Raw genomic sequence first — 22,369 nt, 5'->3', positions numbered from 1 at the left:
TATAAAAGATTGTGAAGCTTCCTTCTTGGATGTGTTCTTACCCTTAGATCACTTGCTCTGGAGGAAGCCAGTTGTCTGTCATGTGAGCAGCCCTGTGGAGTGGCTGGTGTGGCAGGGAAGTAAAGCCTCCTGCCAACAACCTCCTGCGTGAGCTTGGGAGCAGATTCTCCACTCCTTTGTAGGACTACAGCCTCAGCTAACAGCTTGACTATAAACTTGAGCCAAAACCAACCCGCTGAGCCATTCCTGGATTCCTGATCTTCAGAAACTGTGGAATAATAGGTGTTTGTTATTTTAAGATGCTGAGTTTTGGGATAATTTGTGTTGCAGCAGTAGATAACAAATAGACTGTTTGTGTTGGCGTATCTGGGCTTCCTATAGTGTAACTATTTTTCACCTAAAAGAGTGAATTCATTGAAATGCTTTCAGTGGCCAAAAATGGAAAACCCAATTAAATAGACATAAAGGTAAGGAAATGTATTTTACTCTGACTGAACATGAAGAGGTAGGCAAATGTCAGGGACAGTTATCATGGGATGATATTGAGGTTCTCTCTGTCTCTCTGCTCTGCCTCCTTAGTGTTGTGTTTATTATCAGGCTGGTAGCAGTTTGGCTACAGTGGCCTGCAGTATATCTCTGCAAGACAGAGCAACATCCAGAGGAAAAACTCCCACTTCTACCTGAGTCTCTTTCCTAGGAGCTCACTGGTAGACTTCCTTATATCTAATAGGCTAGAATTGGACTACATACCCATTCCTAAATTCATCATTGGTAAGAGCAGTGAATACCTGAACGTGATTAGGGTTTTGCTAGTAAGGGGGAAGGGCAGAGAAATGGGTCCTGGGTGAGCAACTGTCCTGTCCACAATAAGGAGCTATCTTGTTTCACTTTTTTTTTTTTAAGAGATGGGGTCTCACATACGCCCAGGCTGAGCTCGGGCAATTCTCCTACCTTGGCTTCCTGAGTAGCTGGGACTATAGGCATAAGCCACCATGCCTGGCTAATTTTTTAAAATTATTTTTCAGTTGTTTCCCTTTTTGAGTAGCTTATATTGTTCTTGCTTCTCAATCCCCATTAGCTATCACTTTGCCTCATCCCTGGTCACCTAGAATATAGCATTCAACCCATCTAAATTGCACACATAATCGTGTCCTTTCCATCTGAAGACAGTTTCCTGGCACCTACATGATAAAGTGCAAAGCTCTGGGCCTCTTACCCACCTGGCTAATCTTGTCTTTCTTCACCTACTTCTCCCACTGTATGTTTAAACAATATAGAACCTGTATGGATACCCCAAAGTCATCCCCTACCTTATCCTCCTGGCTAGTTCAAGTTTATTAATCAGAGCCTGTCTTGATAGAACTCTTCACTCCCTTCTGTAAGCATAGCTCTCTTTTCACACACTCAACTGCTCTGTAATTATTTGCTGTTTCTCCCCTGCCGAACTTCTCCTAAAGGTCAAGGAGTAATGCCTAACACCCACAGTGCCTGACATATAGTAAGCACACAAAAAATCAGTTGAACTACATCAGCTGCACATTTATAGTATGACAAGCACCAGCCTACTGTGCATTTTAAAGCAAGCCAGGATTCTCTTTGGTGCTATCCAGTTTGTTCATCTCAAAGAATTTAGTTATTTTCTTCTGCCCTTACTGTGCAATCCATCCTAAAACTATCTGCTGCCCTCTAGCTGTTCAAAGCTTCCCCCATCCCAGGCATACCACTGTGGTGGTATGAAGGATTCCTACTGTTATATTTCTCCATCCTGACCCCTTTTCAGCATGGTTGTTCTCATACATCTTAGCAAGAACTGACTAGTGGGGAGGGCAGGAAGGGGCTGCCCAGCCCTAGCCCAAAGAACTCCTAGATTTTTATTTTTTTATTTTTATTTTTTAGAGACTAGTCTCACTCTGTCACCCAGGCTGGAGTGCAGTGGTGCAATCATAGCTCACTGCCGCCTTGAATTCCTAGGCTCAAGGGATCCTACTGCCTCAGCCTCCCAAGTAGCTGAGACTACAGACACACGCCACCACCCCGGGCTAATTATTATTATTTTCATTTTTTTGTAGATTCGGGGTCTCACTATGTTGCCCAGGCTAAATTCCTAGATTTTTAAATTCCTTGGCAACTCTTCTCTCTAATTTGTGAGTAAAGTTTTAACAGCTCCATGTATTGTACAGAAGCATTTTTTAAAACAGCCTTTAGTAATACACATTCATCCAATCTTATCAGTTTCTTTTCTGTGCTTTACATGGATATAAAGCTTACAGATATAGCACCTACTTTACTGTCTCCCATGTGACTGCATTATAAATCAAAGCAAATTACTTCATCCTGTTAGATGATGTTGTTAAAATATTATACTTTTTCCCCTGCCTCAGGATTCCTGAAAAAATACGATATCTCCTGTTTCAATTCTTGTTAATTGTATGCTGTAGACTCTTGGATCTCTTCAATGGATATTATTAAAAGCCTTAATTTACAAGCTTAAATGGTTTTTTTGGTACATAGATGAAATATGTCATTCACTCTTAAACACAACCTACTTTTAAACCATAAAAGATGTTAAGTATTGCGTGTGTTTCTATTTTGTGTTAAGCAAAATGGAATCCAATTGCTATGCATCTGAGACTCATCTCTGCCACTTACTAGTGTCTGATCTTGGTCAAAATATTTTCTTGAAACCTTACCTATTAAATGGGAATAATAATACTTAATATTTTTGAGGGCTGATATAATAAAGAATGTGAAAGTTTCATCACGTACTTAGCTACCAGGAAATATTAGATTTGATTCTTCTCCTTGCTTCCTTCTGATTCTCAAATGTAGAGATTTACTGAAAATTTCCCATGCTTGACTTTTTTTTTTTTTTCTTAAATAAGGCTGGTAAACTGTTTCAGTTGTTTTGTTTAACTTCTCAAAATAGTTGAAAGAGACGATTCAAAGCAAACATTTAGAATGGTGAAATGGGGCATTAGAGAAATCTGGTCTGTCATCCAACACAAATTTAGGTTGTATTTCTAAAGACAGTGGCTCAGAACATGAATCTGAAGTAGGAAGCCTGAAAACATGAAACATTTGCATTTTAAAAAGTGCTTTAAAAAAAAAAGTACAGGTAGGCCTGTGCAGTGGCTCACACCTATAATCCTAGCACTTTGGGAGGCTGAGGCCAGGCCAAGGTAGGAGGATTGCTTAAGGCCAAGAGTTCAATACCAGTCTGGGCAATAGCAAGGCCCCATCCCTACAAAAAAACTCAGCCGGGCATGGTGGCACACACCTGTAGTCCCAGCTACTCAGGAGTCAGAAGCAGTAGGATCAGTTGAGCCCAGGAGTTTGAGGTTACAGTGAGCTATGATGATGCCACTGCACTCCAGCCTGGGCAACAGAGAAAGACCCTGTCTCAAAAGAAAAAAAAAAATGTACAGGTTGCCAGCTTCATAATTTCCAAAACACTTCTCTTCTAATAATACAAAAGGTAGCAGTTTGACTTGGCAGGTTCTAGTTGGGGCTTTGACATCTTTCTGGGCAAATTAGTTTGCCCTTGTTCTTTGGCCGTGGACCAGACCTTTAGTCCTGAACAGCCATTGTTACTGATTCACTTTGGTCTCATATTGAATAGATATATACAAAATCACCACCATTAGAAAAGCAACTCAAAGTACATGTCTCACAGGCAGTAAAGTAATGGAACAGCATATTATATATGAGCAAAACCACCAGTGCCACTATCAAGGGCAAACATCACCTTGCAAACTTTAGTTTTTTTCCCCATGTTATTTGAACCAGGCTTACTTGAGCAAAAATGTCATGTGACAATGAGACCTACGTTTTTTTAAATTAATGTACTTCTGTCTGACAGTCATTTTATAAAATATTGTCATATATCACCTTTCTGAAAAAAAGGAAATCCCATCAAAAATAAATGTTAGCCAGGTGTGGGCCACTACACCTGTAGACCTAGCTACTCAGGAGGCTAAAGTGAGAGTATTACTTGGGAGTCCAGGAGTTCGAGGCTGCAGTGAGCTATGAGCACACCACTGTACCCCCAGCCTGGGTGACAGAGTGAGACTCAGTCTCTTAAAAAAAAAAAAAAGTTTAATGTTCACTGAATGTATCTTCCTTTTATGTTTAGTAAATTATCAATAAGAACTGCACATATGTAAGTTGTTGCTGTAAGTATATCTAAATCTCATTTACTCTGACTACATTCATTCATTTCATACCAATTCTATATATCTGATATGTGAAGATACTGGTTTGGATGTGGTTATCATACTAGTTTCTTGGTATTTTACAATTTACGTTACCTTTTCCTTTGTAATAGAGCATGCTCTCTTACTATTAATACATACGTGGCAAGCTGATGGAAATGAATGGAGGGATTTTGTTTCATTAGTAACCAAGTTTACAATAGGTAATAACTTAATGTTCAGGGAATAAAATTTCTGATTAACTTAGGAACAGAATTATTAACTTATGGTCCAATTAACTTATGGCAGTAGATTTCAAGGGACTATAAATTAATTGTTTCTTGGTTATCTGAATCTTCTAGTTTTTTTCCAGTGATCGTGTATTATTTGCATAATTTACAATGTATAAATGATGAATAATAAAAGGTCTTAATCACAATAAGAAATATATAATGAACAATATTGAATCTTTGTTAATTGGAGATCCTGCAATTATTATTCTGAAATAGAACTATCTATACATTCTGTATTTAGATATCTATATTTATATATTTCTATCTATATATATAGATATATTTATATACATTTTGTCCCTGGACTGCGTACTTCTTGAGGACAGCCTATTTATTAATCTTCATATCTATCAATATATTGTTTTGTAGAAAACCTGACCCATAATAGAACCTTAATAAATGCTTGTTGTATGAATAAATGAGGATGGTATGCAAAAAGTTGAGAGTCATAAATTTTTTTAAATGTTAATTTAAGCATCTGAGACCAAGAAATATAAAAATCATACTCATCAGCCAGGCGCGATAGCTCACACCTGTAATCCTAGCACTCTGGGAGGCCGAGACGGGAGAATTGCTTGAGCTCAGGAGTTCAAGACCAGCCTGAGCAAGAGCAAGACCTGTCTCTTTATAAAAAAAATACATATATATCATACTCATTAGCTTTTTACTTTTCTTAACATATCATAAAATTCACCCATTTTAAGCCTACAATACAATGATTTTTAGTAACTTTATTGAGTGATGCATCCATCACCATAAATCAGTTTTAGGACATTTTCACACAAACCCCTGCTAAGGTCCCCCATACCCATTTACAGTTCCCACCCCCAGCTCCAGGCAATCATTAATCTACATTTCATAGAAATGGAATCATACAAAATGTGTGGTCTTTTGTGTCTGGCTTCCTTCACTTAGCATAATGTGTTTGAGGTTCACCCATGGTGTAGCATGCCTGTGTCAGTAGTTCTTTCTTTCTGTTGCTGAATAGCATAGCGTTGTATGGATATACCTACCAATAGCTTTAAAATTAAAGAAAAAACACACCCAACTATGTAATAAATACAATACATAACCATGATTCTATTTGTTTAGCAAACATTTGTTGAAACTTAAATATGGCCTAAGTGATTAAAAAATATAAAGGTGACTAAGACCAGGTCAGTGAAACAGATATGTAAGCCATCATACAATTCATAGAAAATTAAGTGCTATGTTGTAATATAAATAAGGGAGTGTTAGTCTAAAGAGGAAAATATTTGTGGGAGTATTTCCAAGGAAGTGATATTTGGACCGGATAAATTCAATTTCCTGGACAGGGAATCAGAGGAAATGATATTCGCTTTGAAGAGACTAGTATTTTAAAATTCACACAAATGTGAAAGTACATATTTTATTCAAGAAGCAGCAAGTTTTCCTATGTAGCTGAAATGAGGGTCTCAAAGGGGATATTTTGTGTAGGAGATAGGGCTAGAAGTATTGCTTGCTTCCAAAAAAGGGAAGGCCTGGAATGCTATGCTGTAGTTTATCTTGATTCTGTGGGCAGTAGAGAGGCATTAAAGGAGAATTATTTCAATTCTTTATTATGACCAGTTAGGAAGGATAAAGGAAAATGGAAAAGAGGGAGATAAAGGATTCAACAAATATTTATTGCACACCTAACACACTGTATTAGGTATGATTCTTCAGCAAAGGACAAAACAAAGTCTTTGTTTTCATGAAGCTTATATTCTAGTAAAGGAGACAAACAATAAGCCAAATAAACAATAAGCAAATAAATATGAGGGGTTCTGTAATATCAAGGAAAAAAGGTTTAAAGCAGGGTAAAGAGACAGGAAATGATGAGGGATGGAGGTAGACTATTAAAGATGAGTTGAATTTTGAGCAGAGACCTGAAAGCAATGAAGAATCTAACTGTGCAAACATCCAGGGAGAGTGTGTGACAGAATAGCAAGTACAGAAGCCTTAAGGAGGAGATGCCTGGGATGTTTGAGAAACAGCCAGAGGCCATTGTGGTTCTGGCTCATGTTTTTAAAGGATCACCCTGGCAGCTGGGTCAACGATAGACTGTAACCTTTGTTGAAGTCAAATAAAATATATGGAGACGAATCTCTAAATTTCACATTTCATTTGGGAAGAAAGAATTGTAATTTGGGGCATACAAGTAGACCAGGTGGCCTTTGGGATATTCGAAGAACAAAGAGAAGGTTTTAAGTTTTATAAAAAGAGAAATATTACGTGTTACTCTTTGAGAAAGTTCATTGACACTAGTAAGGTTCTGGGAAGCTGGCGAGTTTTGATTGGTGAGTGATGGTAAAATTAGTTGCAAGCAGGCAGTTTCAGCAGCCAGACTTGCAGAGAATTGTGCTTTTGGAGCAATTTTATGTGTCCTGAGTGTTTTTTCCCCCCTGGCTTCTTGACTCTGTTTTAGTTGGGTGTGACAAGAATGATCTAATTCGTATGATCAGCTTTCACACCTTGTACTATTTCATTTCACATGTGTGTAGGTTTATCAGTAGGATTAATTCCTGGATGTGGGATTGTTGGGTCACAGGACAAGTACATTTGTCATTTCGAGAGATGTGAAATTACAGCCAACTTCCTCTTCCACCAGCCATATTTGAGAGGCCTATTTCTTCTCAGCCTTATCAACACCAAGAGGGACGTTTTAGGGAGGTGGGAATTCTTTTTATTGATCAGAAGCCACTAAATCAAGATGTTGGCCGGGTTGTGTTCCTTCCGGAGGCTCTGGGGGAAAATTCATTTTCTTGCCTTTTCCGGTTTCCACCTTCATTCCTTGGCTCATGGCCCCATCCTCCATCTTTATATCCAGCAGCACAGCATCTTTCTGTCTCTGTCTCCTTCTGTCATTGTGTTCCCTTTTATGACTCTGACCCTGCCTCCCTCTCATGAGGACCCTTGTGATTACATTGGGCCCACCCAGTTAATCTGGGATAATCCCCCTGGGGATTTCAAGATCCTGAATTTAAACACATCTGCAAAGTTCCTGTTGCCACGTGAGGTAACATTCACAGGTTCCAGGGATTAGGATGTGAACATCTTGCAGGGGGGTTGGGCATCATAAGCCTACCACAGCCAGATTTGCCATTTGTCTGTAATAGAAAATGCAAATTCTTTTCCTCATTGTCCTTTGTCTTCTAACATTGGTTAGAAAGTTTTGTGGTTGTTCCTTTTGCTGGGTTTTTTTTTTCCATTTGGAGTTTCTCTTGGTAAATGATGTTGAAATGCAGATCAGACTTTATTTTTCCAGATAGCTATTTAGTTATACCAGCACCATTTACTGAAAAGTCTTAACTTTGTCCTAAAATGTAGTACACTCCTACATATAGTTTGGTTGCTTTCTGGATTTTCTATTTTGTTCCATAGTCTGTCTGCATTAAAAGTACATATTTTTTTAATTACTGAGGCTTTAGGGTATGCTATCATATCTGGTAGGGCTAGACAAAATTTGTTCTCAGTATCCAGCCCTCCCCCAACACATTAATATGTATTGATTTTCTTTTTCAAGATTTTCCTGGCTGTTCTTGTTTGTTTATTTTTTCCACGTAAACTTTAGTTTGCCTGGTTTCAGGGGGAAAAAGGTGGTGTTAGTTTTATTGGAGTAACTTTATGAGGTTAGATCTTACTGTCTTTAATATGATAGGTCTTTATATTCATTTAAGTTACTTTTGTTCCTTCTGTAGTATTTTTATCATTTTCTTCATATCAATTTTATACATTTCTAAGTTTATTCCTAGATTTTTAATCTTTATTTTTATATACCCAATAGAAGAAAATACCCTATTTATAATACTTTCTGATTAGTTTTTATGTATGAAAGCTATAGTTAGTACATTTATTATCTTAATTATAAAGTATTAATTGTAGACACTGCTCCCTTACTGAATTATCTTCTTGTTTGTAGTAGTTTTTTAGATTAATCTCTTGGTCTTCAATTATGTCGTCTTCAAATAGTGATAAACTCTTCCTTTCTAGTTTTATACATCTGTCCTTCTCTTGTCTCTTCCATTACATTGTTAAATAGAAGTGGTGCTGTGTTCATCTCTGTCTTACTCCTGACATTAGTGAAAAAAGCTCATGTTTTCTGACAAAGTATTTTCTGACTTTTGGGCTGATACACACACGCACACACACGCGCACACACACGCACATATACACCCCTATCACATTAAAGAAATACACATCAATTCCTATTTTATTCAGGGTTTTTTTTCTCATCAAGAGTAAGAGTTAAAAAAAAAAAGAGTAAGAGTTGAGGCAGGGGGATGGGGAGTGTAGAAAAAAAAAGAATAGGAGTTGAATTTTGTCAAATGCCTCTTTAGTATATATGGAGAGATAATATGGTTTTTCTTAGGTTTGTTCATATGGAATATTAACCTTTCACATTTTAAAACACATTCTCAGTTTTCTGAAATTAAATGTTATAATTTATACCTAATGTTTTGTCAAGTAGGTCTTATGTTCGTGCCCTGTTTCTCTCCTGTGTGGCTTTTGTAGCATTGCCCAATGCTATGTCGCATATTTGCAACTATTGCCGTAAGTGGAACTTTCTTTTTGTTCAAAGGCTTAATAAAATTAAGATGATAATTTGATTTGATCAGTGGGCTGAAGATTCCCCTCAACACAGCGAAAGAGGTGGTACTAAATCTGAGCTGACCTTTTAATGGTCCCTATTTAAGTTTTCTTAATATTTTTTATTTTGTCCTTAAATAATGGTGAAAAGAGAAGGATTATGGGATGAGGGCAAGAAGAAAAGTGTTTGGGTTAATTAATCCTGCTGGATGGGTTCTAGTTAGTTTTACATTTCAAAGAAACACCATAAAATGAACATTGTTTTATGTTTGTTTCCTTATTCCTGTCCTTAGAGAGCCCACAGTCTACCACCCAGCTGTTCAAGGTTGAGCACTTGAACTGTGGCTAGTGATGTGTTGTAAGTGTAAAATACACACTGATCTCATAAAAAGAATTTTAAATATCTCATTAATAATTTTTATATTGATTACATGTTGAAATGATAATATTTGGGTATACCGAGATAGATAAAAATGTCATTAAGATTAATTTCACCTGTTTTTACTTTTTTGATGTGACTACTAGAAAATTTTACATTGCACATATGGCTTACCTTATATTTCTATTGGCCAGCACTGGTCTAGAGATAGTAGTTATGTATATAGTTATAGATACTACAATGGTTTTCATAATTTAAAAAAGATGAAATTAAATAAGCTACAGTTATATCCTCTCTTATGACCTTGTTTCTTATGAGAATAAACTTTGATGAAGACTGTAATAATCATTGTCCAGTATAATGGGTTACCTCCTCTCTGGTTTTTCTTTTTAACTGTTTATAAGAACATGTCATTATGCCCTTGACATTTTCTCATAATTTAAACGCAATAGGCTTCTTGTGTTTTCAAATATCATCACTCAAAAACTGATGTGAATAAACAAGGGAGTTAGTTAAGAGGTCTAAGTTTCTACTTTTTGCCTTCTCCTATAGAATATATTTTAATAGAAGTTCCCTGGCTTAGAATAAAATTTGCTTTAACATTTCTTTCATCTCTTTTGAATCTTGTAGTCAGAAAAGAAATTTCTTTCACTTTTTCCCCATTGCCCTAAAAAAGCAGTCTCCCCCACCTCCATTCTTCTTAAGTAGAACTGAGATTCATCATCTTTTAGTTCTATCTTGTTGCAATAGCTTGAGTATTTTTTGAATAGTTCATTCCTTACTCTTTTATTCTTCAAAAACAGAAACAATTATATTACCCCTAAAGCCTTTTTCATTTTGGCTTTTGTTACATTTTTAGGAAAATTATATCACAGATGATATTGGAATATCGACTTGGAAGGAGCAGACTTTTCTCTCCCATGGTGCCTTACTAGCAAAGAGCTGCCAAGCTGCAATGGAATTAGCAAAGCATGATGCTGAGGTTCAGGATATGGCATTTCGGTATGGGAAGCACATGGCCATGAGTCATAAGGTATTTACACAGCCTTTATCTTTTTCCAGTACTTAAATAGCTAAAATGATACATGAGAAAACTTTTGCCATTTAATAAGCTGCTTTTATATCTTAAAAAATGTTTATTGTGTGCTTAAAATCTATCAGTCATAGGTGGTGGTTGTTATATAACATGAACAGTATGATTGATAGTACTGTGTAATTCTGACAGAAACCTATAGCTTGCTTACACCGTGTTTGTGATGTTTGTCTTTTCTTACCACCTGAAAGGGTTCTTGAGAGAACTCTTGCGAATTATTGAATAATATATAATATTGCCATTAACAGAATGGAAGAATATGTGTCATTTTTGTTACAGTTCCCTTATAGATCTTTATGTTAGACAAGTTATGGAAAGTTAAGGAAATTTAGAAATATACTGAGCAAAATTGAAAGCTATAAGTCTAATAACCAATTCTTTTGAATGGACATACAAATTAATTATTATTATGAATGAAGTATAAAATGACCAAAAATTAGCTGTCAAATTGTTGCTTCTATATATATGGAATTTAAAAATGGAATTTAATATATATTTTAAGTGTTAGTTAAATAGCTCATAAGAGGGGGCAAATATATATACATATACATATATATTAAAAAAAACTCTAGATAAGTTTTTTGCATGTTTTATTTGATCTTAGTTTATTAGGCAATTATATTTATTAAATCTTTAAATCCTCACCTTTAACTTAAAAAGTAAAATAAAGGCTGCTGCCAAATGAAAAAGGAACATATTAGGGAAAAATAATTCTAAAGAATTTTAAAGATTGTTAATTATCCAAAATGTTCTTTTATTAAAATACATCTAAAAACTACATTCCTTAAGCTTCATTTCTCACTGCATTAACTGATGCTTTCTGAATATGGCTATAATGTACCAATATATGTCCATTTCACTAATTTAACTCTTTTAACTGCTCCTTCTAGATAAATTCTGACCTCCAGCCTTTTATTAAAGAAAAGACCAGTGACTCCATGACTTTTAATCTAAACTCAGCTCCAGTAGTCTTGCATCAGGAGTTTCTTGGAAGAGATTTGTGGATTAAACAGATCAGAGAGGTAAAATGAAATGATTCCTATTTTAGGTACCATTAGTATTTTGTTGATTTTTAGAACATAATTCATATTTTGTGATGGTTTAATGCTATAGACCAGCCATATATGAGCATATTCATGTAACAGGTAAAATATTAGTTAAAAGTTAGAGACTGCAGTACTGTGTTTTCTTATTATTTGAGTTCTTAGAATACTGCAACACAAAACTAGTGCCTGTGGTGAATGCTAATTAACTTAGATGATTTTTTTTCTAAAGGCTTTCAAAAATTGGGCTATGGTAATAGCACCACCTATAACTGACTGCAATTTCCCATCTGTGGACTCTAGCACAAGCTGCAGAATTCCAGGAGCTCCGTCTGTCAGCTCATAGGGTTATTTTAAAACAAACTTGGACCCTGAATACTTGCTCTGAGGCATTATCAAAGGAAAAAACGTGGTGAAGTGGGAGGGGTAAAGGGGCTTGAATTGGGTAAATTTCCCATTTCATTGGGGGTGGCAGATGAGAGGAAACTTTTTTGGTTTTCTTTTAATTCAGAGTTTTCTCTGAATTAAAAGAAAAAGTTCTTGCCTTTTTAATATAAAACCTCAGGGAATTTAACTTCATGGTTGTAATTGGCTAGGTTAATCTGAGACTCCCAACAAGGGAAACCAGGCACAGCGAAGGGCAGGGTAGCCACTGTACTTAAAGCAGAGATCCTGAGTGCATATCTGCATCCCGAAAGGATTACCCAGCGGGCGCTGTGGCTCACACCTGTAGTCCCAGCTACTCGGGAGGCTGAGTTTCGGAGTTCAAGGCTGCAGGGAGCTATGATTGTACCACCGGACCACTTCCCCTCTCCCAACCCTCTTGCCTTACTGATTCTCAAAATGCTGGCAGCCAGCGTAAAATCACTCATATTCACCAGTTAGAAAACTGGAGAACTTCTTTCTAAGGAAATGTCAAACCTGGGAGAAAAGATATGCCGATGTGGGTGTTTGGGGCCCCCTAAGTAAACACACCATATCCTTGAGCAGTTCTACAGTGAGACCCACCAGTTGACAAGCCTCGGAGGATCCAAGTAAGTGCACAGGATACCCAGCTGCCTCGCTCTGAGGCAGAATAGGTCAAGAGGACCACTGGGTATTTGAGAAAGGCCTCTACCATGAAAGAACAAGTCAAAAACAAACTGATGAAAAGGGAACTTAGAGGAAACAGAGATAATGCAAGGGAAAAAAGACATGTTCAGAAGCACTATAATTAATATACCTCAGGTCAAGCACAGTGGCTCACGCCTGTAATCCTAGCACTCTGGGAGGCTAAGGCAGGAGGGTCGCTTGAGGCCAGAAGTTTGAGACCAGCCCGAGCAAGAGCAAGTCACCATCTTTACAAAAAATAGAAAAATTAGCTGAGTGTGGTGGCACGCACCTGTAATCCCAGCTACTCAGGAGGCTGAGGCAGGAGGATTACTTGAGCCCAGCAGTCTGAGGTTGCAGTGAGCTATGATGATGCCATGCCATGTACTCTAGCCCTGGCGACAGAGCAAGACCCTGTCTCCAAAAAGAAAAAAAAAATTAATACTCAGCAGGGTAAGATATTAAATCCATAATATAAGAACAGGTGATATAGTATTAATAAAAAGGACAATTCAAGAATAAGAAATAAGAATTATAAAACATAAAAACATCGCAGAATTTTCTTTTAAATCAGAAGAACGGAAGATACAAATGAAAAAAATCTGCCAGAAAATTGAACAAAAAGACAATAGAAAATAGAAGAGAAAAAAATAAGAAAATTAAAGGATTCTTTCAGGAAATCTTACATCTATTAAGAGTCCCAGGAGAAGGCAAGGGCAGTGGCTAAAACCCATAATCCTAGCACTCTGCGAGGCTGAGGTGGGAGGATAGCTTGAGGTCAGGAGTTCAGGACCAGCCTAAGCAAGAGTGAGACCCCCATCTCTACTAAAAATGGAAAAATTAGCCAGGCACCTACAGGCTACTCAGGAAGTTGAGGCAGGAGGATTCCTTGAGCCCAGGAGTTTGAGGTTGCAGTGAGCTATGATGATGCCACTGCACTCTAACCCTACAATAGGGCAAGACCCTGTCTCAAAAAAAAAAAAAAAAAAAAAGAGACCCAGAAATAGAAAACTGAAAACAGAGGTAAGAAAATTAACAAAGATGTTTTTAGAAAGGAAAAAAAAAAAAAAGTTCTGAGAACCGGAGGACCTGAGTTTCCAAATTGAAATGTTGCCTTAATAATGAATTTTAAAATACCGACACCAAGTCACATCATTATCAAATTTTTAAACAATGAGGATAAAGAAGAGATCCTAATACTTCCAGGAAGAAAAAAGAAAACCTTCATACAGAGGATCAAGAATCAGCATGGCTTCACACTAAAATTTTTGAGACAATGGAATAATACCTTGAAAATTCAAAGAGAAAATTATTTCCAACTTAGAATTATATCCCAGCCATATCATTACCAATAGAGACAATTTCAAACAGATATGCAAGGTCTCATAAAACTTATGTTCCAAGCACCTTCTTTTAGGAAGCGGGTGATGAATCCATCAAGGCACAGTGATAACTGGAGAGGAGCTTCTTCTTAGGATCCAGGAGCTAGGGGATCAGACATAGGCACGAGGTGATGAGCATTCCAAGGGCAATGTGAAGAAAAGAATAAGAAACAAGAACAATAATGCCAATAATAATAGCACTTAATATGTCCCTAGCACTATTCTAATGAGAAATCTGAGCCACTGAGGAATTAACTAACTTGACCACAGTCACACAGCTGGCAAGTGGTGAAGCCAGAATTCACACCCAGGCAGCCGGCTTCAGGACCCACATCCTTAAGTAGCATGCCACACTGTCATCCTAGCGAATTCTAGGCTGATGGCTATGCATCCAGGCAGCGCTGGGACAAGAGGACAGAGATCTCTAGGAGAAATATTTCCAAGGAAAGAAATGGAACTGATAAATCACCTAATATGCTTGACCATATTGAAAATTCAGGGACAAATTAATTATAGTTACATAAAGTAAATATTCCCAGTTATTACTGCTACATAACAAATTACCCCAAAATGTAGCTGCTTAAAATAACCATTTTATTATGTTCATGGATTCTGTGGGTCAGAAATTTGTACAGGACACAATGGGGATAACTTGTCTCTCTCTGCTCTATGATCTCCGGGGCCTCAGCTGGAAAACCCCATATGCTCGAGGTGACTCAGTGATTCTGGGGACTGGAATCATCTGGAGGCATCTTCACACACACCTGGCACCAAGGCTGAGGTGTCTAGAAGACCAGGCTGCCGACCAACCAGAGTGTTTTGCATAACCGCTCCATTTAACTTGGCTTCCTCACAGCATGGCAGCCTCAGAACAGTCGGACTTCTAAATACAAGTGTGTGCCAAGCAAGACAGGTTGCATCTTTCCTCAGTTGTCACAGTGTCCTTTCCATACTCTCCTATCAAAACACTCACAGGCCTGTCCAGAATCAAGGGGAGGGGTCATGGACCTCACCTCTGCATGACAAGAGTATCAAAAGAATTTGGGGGCCATGTTTTAAAACAGCCACACTAAACGTGTGGAATAAAATGAGGCAGTTATTAGTTATAATGAAAAAATTAAAGATGTGTAAGAAAGGAAATGTAATCATAATATTCCACATGACTTAGAGAATAATATTAATGTAGCATAAAAATATAAATACTGAATATTGATTTAATCAAAAAGTGCAATTGAGTGCGAAGAGGGTAAAGAAAAGGAATGTGTTTGGTCATATAAAAGATCTAAATTTTCTTTTTATGTAGGATCAATAGAGAATGTCTAAAATTTAAAAATCAAGAAAGAGTAGTATGTGAAAGTAAATAGAAGAAGCAGCTAAAGAGAAGGGACATGGGACACAGGGGGCCGGAGAGTGCTAAGTTGTTTTGTTTGTCTAGTACTATTTGACTTTTTAAATACAATCCTATTCGCTTTTATTTTAAAACTTTTAGCTTAAAAATTGATATACTTTTCTGTAGGAATTCCACATCTAGGACTTTACCTAAGGAAAATATCAGAGATACGGGCAAAGACTTACATATTAAAATGTGTACTAAAATATCAATTACAAAAGGAAGAAAGTGAAAATTGGCCCATTTAAAAATAAGAAAAAGGTTAAATGAAATATGGTACAATGAAATATCACACAACTATCAAATATTATATCACTGGGGTGTAAGTGTGTGTTTTTCACAGCTGCACTGAAAATATATATACAGATGGTGTTAGTAGCTCTGATTGGGTTACATTAGAATACATTGCAGATTTACATTTTGGTTGAAAAGATCCAGCTGAATATGTTAGATGGAAGCTACCAGCTCTCCCTTGGATATTCAAATATATAGGTATACAGAGGAGTAGCATAGATATGAATTTTGCAGAAGCTTCACAGAAAAGGTACAAATTTAACTCTTATGTGTCTTTGTAAACATACAAAGTTATAGATATGGACAAGTAGAGAGTTGTAAATGAGCAGTCCAGGATTTCCTAAACAGCTGGCAAAATGTCCCGAATTGTTATCCCCAACTTGATTTTAGATTCAAAGGGATATCCTTTCCTTCGCCTTAGACAGTAACAAGTAAATCAAATAGGCCTTGTCTGAAGGTCAGCAAACCCTGAGACGATGTCCTTGAGCAGATAATGTCCCGCCCTCCCACCTGAATCCCTGCGGTCATTTCTAAATCATCATCCTTCAGGAATGTCTCCTAGTCTATTGCCCACCGCACCCTGCGAAGGTGCTTTGGCTGGCTTCGCTGACTGGGCCCTTTTCCCCACATCTGCATATCTGAGTCACAAAGGGAATTACTGCTAAAGTAAATAAGAAATAAGTTAGTTTATTAGGCCGGGCACAGTGGCTCACGCCTGTAATTCTAGCCCTCTGGGAGGCCGAGGCGGGCAGATCGTTTGAGCTCAGGAGTTCGAGACCAGCCTGAGCAAGAGCGAGACCCTGTTTCTACTAAAAATAGAAAGAATTATACAGACAGCTAAAAATATATATAGAAAAATTAGCCGGGCATGGTGGTGCATGCCTGTAGTCCCAGCTACTTGGGAGGCTGAGGCAGGAGGATCGCTTGAGCCCAGGAGTCTGAGGTTGCTGTGAGCAAGGCTGACGCCACGGCACTCTAGCCCGGGCAACAGAGTGAGACTCTGTCTCAAAAAAAAAAAAAAAAAAAAAGTTAGTTTATTGATAGGCAGGGGACAACATTCTTCAGATTAAAGGCTTTTTACTAGAGTTTATTTTAATCTTTTAAATTGTAATGTACATGTCTGCATAAAGCTCTATAAGATAATGATGTTGTTCTGTGAATGCCTCCTAGTCAGAGATAGGGAACAGAATTTGCATAACACCTGAGAGGGACATTCCTTCCTAAATTTCATGGGGGTTGCTTGTTAATCCTGAAATTATTTCTAGTTCTCTTCCTAATTTTTTCATGTTATCTACTCTCCTGGATACTTTCCTCCACCCTCCACCCCACCCCCAGTTTTGAATTTGATTGCAAGATCCTTAAGGATAAATGGCAAATTTGCCTTTAAATTACCCATAGTACCTGGCACAGTGGCTTACTTGGAGTAGTTATCCAATTAATATTTGTCAAAAAACGTGTGTGGTGTAGTCTTCACAGGGTGAGGCTATTTGGTGACAGTCCTGTTTTGGTAAATATTTGTAGAAAGAATTAAGTTGGTACAGCGAAAATGGCCCATGGAGGACCAGGATTTAGAAGGCCTAGATTCTAGTTTGGGCTCTGCCAGCGTCTGTGTACCTTTAATCACATTCTCTCGTATCATTATTATTATTTTCTGTAAAATGATGGCATTGAACTAGATCATTTCTGAGGTCCCTTTCAGCTCTCAAATAAATATAAGAAATAGGTCTCTTAGGCAAGAGATGCATTATAAGAAATATATATCTATTAGAAACTTATACAGGTTTTGACACTGAGAAATAGAAAAATCTTGCTTCTTATGATGGAAGTCACCTATGATTTCTTACTTCCCCATTTAAAATTACTTCCCTGCTCTGCCTAGACAGGTTTGTGTCCTGTCTACCCATTTGATTTCCTGCTTGGAGATAGTGAGAATTATTCACTAGACAAGGAAGCAAGGAGATCACATAGACTTAGTGCCTGTTCACCATCATTGTGAAGTTAGAAGGAAGAACAACACCTCTGTGATTTTTCATATTGGGCTCTACTACCTCTTCTCCAGCTCCCCCTCCCCACCAAAAAAAATCTTGAGATTAAATAGTCCTCTTCCATCACAATCATGGGCTCCTAGGTACATGCACAAGAGGCAGTTAAGAGCACCAGGCCAGACTGGAAACAGCTGAAAAACATTTGTTGAGCATTGTCTCCAAACTAAATTCTACAGATCCTTCCTACCTTAATTTTAAATTTAAATTTGTAGCTGCTGAAAAATAATGATCAGGAAGAAATACTGTTAGTGAATGGGTGATTCACCCTGGGGAGGTGAAGTCATTACTCAGTTATCATTTTGATTCCTAATGAAAGAAAGTAGAATCCTTCAGAGAACCACAGAGCTCTGACTCTCTCAGGGAGTCCAGGGGCTATTGCAGGTCAGCAAGCTTTATTTTTAATGATCCTTCTAGTTTTCTGCTGCCATTATAAGTCACCTGAAGAAATAAGAATTATGATTATATTTTCTTGGCTATTCCTGAAAGTACTGAAATGTCACTTAGGCTTGTGACATTCTGACACTGTCATAACCAGCCATAAAATACCTTAAGTGTACTACAAATTACCATTGCTAAACTATAACTGACTTGTCCCTAGATATCCTACTATTCGTTATTCAAAGAGTAAAACAAAGACTGCTAGGCAAGGCTAGTGTACATGAAGATAATATGCACATTCTTAAACAAAAGAGGAAATGCATATTCAGAGTTCTCATTAATACCACATGTGATAATCTTCTAGTTATTTAAGGTATTTTTAGTCATTTCAAAAGGAATAATACTAATGTCATCCTCTACCATAGAATGTGTACAGTGTGGGCTTTTGAAAGGACTATATGTGTGACCATAAAGACTATGGTAGGACCCTAGATACCACCTAAATTAAAAGATTTCTGAAGGTTTTCTATTGCATTTAAGGAAACAACGTACTTAACTACAGGAGATGTAGTAATAAATTGCCTGAAGGTTGTCTATGGCTTCATAGAGAAGGGGTAAGATAAATACATAAATATAAGGAATACTGTAATTATTGCCGTTTGGGGAGCTCAGAGGAAAGAATTCACGTTCAGTTGGGAAAGCCAAGAAAGGGTTTATGAAGTAGGCAATATGTTAGTCCTTGGAGGAGAAGATCTTGATAAGTAAAGATGGATATAGAGGGGTTTCCTAGGCAAAGGAAGCCAGGAAAAAGTGATACACGTGGGCAGGCATGCAGTGTATTCAAAGAAAAAAAAGCATTATAGTCTAAACAGAATGTGAAAAACATATGGCACTATAAGGGACAGATGAAGAATTGCTCTGAAATAATAGGTAATATAGTAGGTAATACATAAAAGACCTTGTTTTCAAATAAAAATATGTACATGAATGTTGAGATCAGCACTATTCATAGTAGCCAAACAGTAGAAATGACCTAATGTCCATCAACAGATGAATGGATGAACAAAGTGTGGTCTGTCCATACAATGGAATATTATTCAGCCATAAAAAGGAATGAAGTATTGATACATGCTGCAACAGGGATGACCCTTGAAAACACTATGCTAAGTGAAAGAAGCCAGATATAAAAGACCATATATTATATGATTCCATTTATATGAAATATCCAGAATAGACAAATCCATAGAGACAGAGAACAAATAGGTGATTGCCAGGGGCTGAGGGAGGGGGAAATGGGGAGTGACTTTAAGGGTACAGGTTTCCTTCTGGGTGATAAAAATGTTCAGAACTTGATAGTGGTGATGGTTGGCACAACATTGTGAATGTACTAAATGCCACTGTATTGTACCCTTTAAAATGGTTAAAATTATGAATTTTATGTGATGTGAATTTTACCTGATTTTTTTTTTTTTAAAAGACTTTGGAATGTTTTTGCCTGTGGAAAATGAACTTGATGCAGAGGTCATGAAGCAGACATTGAAAGTTTTGAGCCAGGCAGTGTCGAGGTCTGGACTGTGTCTGAGGTAGGAAAAGTTGGCCATGCTGTATCGGATGAGAGGAACAAGGAGACACTGGAGGCAATGAGATCAGTTAAGAAGTTTTTGGAAACCTGTTGATAAATGCAGGAGAAAAGTCCCAATCACAGTGTTGGCAATGAAAATGGGAAGGTAAGATTAGGTGTAAAACTCATTTCGGAGAGAAAATGCGTTAGGACTTGAAAATTGATATGATAGGGAGAAGCTGGCAGTTGTGGCCTAGGGAGGGGCAGTCAGAGGCTAAAGAAAGGATTTGGAACTTGGATAACAGGAAAAGTATGTCATTAATAGAAGTAGAAAAGATAAGCAGAAAAACTGGTTTAAGTTTGGTTTTCGATAGTGTGAGTTTGAGGTACACCATCAAGGTTGGTGGCCATCACCTCGGTACCTTGCTGCTGCAGGAAACAAGTCAGTTCTACTAGTAGCCTGATTTCCTTACTCATGGCCTCTCTGAGATCTGGGTAGATTCTTTCTCATGGTCAAACTATGCAATGTAAAATTTCATGACGCTTCCAGATTCCAAGCGAGCATAGCAAGAAAAACAGGTTGCAAAAGAATAACAAGATCTCTGAACAGAGAGAGATTTAGATTTGTTACGTAGATAATGCAAACTCCTCTCCTTTTTAAAATCAGGCACCATAGTCTTCTGCATCTGTCTGTTGCTTCCTCTTCTCCCAATGAAGAGAATAGGAGAAAGTTAATTCCCTGGACATCCATATTTGCCTCTGAAAGTTGATTAGCTTTCCCAGGTGAAAGAGGTGGTAAAATCAGGTACCCAGGCAAAGCAATCCAGTTCTGAATGGTATTAACTTCCTTGCAAACACCGTCTGTGCTCTCTTATTAGTAGGCAAGAATGATGGAGATAGCAAAAAAAAAAGACCTACCCTGTTCTTTTATATTCTGGTACCTTTCCAGCTCTGTAACTAGAAAGCCCAGCAACACAAGGCCCACTTCTACAGAACCAACACCCAGTGGGCTGCTCCAAGTTCAGGGCTAGCAGATCTAGTAGATTTCTGATATATGAACTTTCTTTCTGTTATCCCCATATGCTATACCCAAACTGTCCTGGGATAAGGATAAAGGTATCCTTCCTCCCTTCCTCTGTCCACCCAAAAGCCTCCTTTTTATATATAAGCTAAGCTACCTCTAAATACCAGTGTATATACACAGAAAGTTTATTTTTAGGAAGGCCTGTTTTCACTAAAGGAGCCAATGATATTTAAAGGAGAAGACCTTTATTTTTAAAATGTGATTATTTTTACAGCCACCAATATAATCTTTTATTTAGACAAGGATCATCAGTGGATGATCGGTTAAAATAATTGGATTAATGGTTAGTAGAGAACTGAATATACACATGGATTCAAAGCACCCTTCTGATTACTTATTAAATACATAGGGAAACAGTGAACAAACTTAGTTCATCAGTAATGGGATAGGTTGATATTGTGTGACTCCTACTGTAATAGAGAAATATGTAGCATCGCCTATGTAACTGTTTTGCCAAAAATGTTCAACCTGAATTTCATCATGAGAAAAAAATCAGACAAATCCAGGACAAATGGGACATTCTGCAGGGCAACTGACCTGGGCTCTTAAAAATGCCCATATTATGAAAGACAAAGGGTGGTGGTATAGGGGCTGTTGTAGATTAGAAGGATTAGCTGGGTGTTGTGGCTCACACCTATAATCCTCGCACTTTGGGAGACTGAGACAAAAGGATTGCTTGAGGCCAGGCATTCAAGACTAGCCTAAGCAACATAGCAAGACCCTGACTCTACAAAAATTTAAAAATTAGTTGGGCATGTTCGTACACACCTGTAGTCCCAGCTACTCGGGAGATTGAGGCAGGAGGATAGCTTAATAAGCCCAGGAGTTTGAGGCTGCAGTGAGCTAGGGTAGCATCATTGCACTCCAGCCTGGGTGACAGCGAGACTCTGGGGGGGATTAAAAAAACATATCCAAAGGTAATGTATGCTTTTTAATTTGTTCTTGGATTGAGATCAAACAGCTCTAAAGGACACTATTGATTAAACTTGGAAAATTTGAATATGAACTATATTTTAAATAATATTATAGTAAATGTCAAACTTACTGCCTGTGATAATATGCAGTATTAGCACGTTGTGGTTAGGTAGGAGAATGTCATTGTCCTCAGGGATAAATGCTGAAGTATTTAAGGATGAGCATGATGATATCTACAACTTACTCTCAAGTAGCAAAGGGTCATCGAGAGAAAGAGGGGAAGCAGAGGTGGTTAGATGTTCGCAACTAGTGAATCTAGGTGGAAGGCAAATGAGTGGTCATTGTATTCTTTCAACTAAAAAGTTTGTGAAGGGAAGGTAGTTAAAAAGAAGATAGTTTAAAAAGAAAATCTTTTAAAATGACTGGTATTTCAAAATATAGCTAGTAACATTGGGGAAGAATAACCTGATAAATAGAGATGATTAGTCTCTAGCAATTTCTAGACTCCCTGCTGTGGAATATTAGTTTTCTGCTTTTAGAAAAAGGTGTCCCCATATCCAGCTTTCAAGTCCAGATAGCAGTAGTTAGAAATTGGAAACAGTTCATTTATGTCATCCAATCCTTCTTTGTTACCTCACTTATA

General features: G+C 37.5%; 1 protein-coding gene across 1 annotated transcript in view; it reads left to right on the top strand.

Moving 5' to 3' along the window:
- The window catches only part of PDSS2 (decaprenyl diphosphate synthase subunit 2), a 221,700-nt gene that overhangs the window by 169,709 nt on the left and 29,622 nt on the right, over positions 1-22,369 (top strand). Inside the window, exons 5-6 of the mRNA XM_045544118.1 lie at positions 10,312-10,485; positions 11,436-11,567. Coding sequence (XP_045400074.1) covers positions 10,312-10,485; positions 11,436-11,567 — 306 coding nt within the window. The remainder of the gene's footprint in view (positions 1-10,311; positions 10,486-11,435; positions 11,568-22,369) is intronic.

Source organism: Lemur catta, chromosome 2 (assembly GCF_020740605.2).
Source record: "Lemur catta isolate mLemCat1 chromosome 2, mLemCat1.pri, whole genome shotgun sequence".
Classification (NCBI taxonomy): Eukaryota; Metazoa; Chordata; class Mammalia; order Primates; family Lemuridae; genus Lemur; species Lemur catta.
The sequence above is the reverse complement of the archived record's forward strand: the minus strand, read 5'-3'. Positions and strand labels throughout refer to the sequence as shown.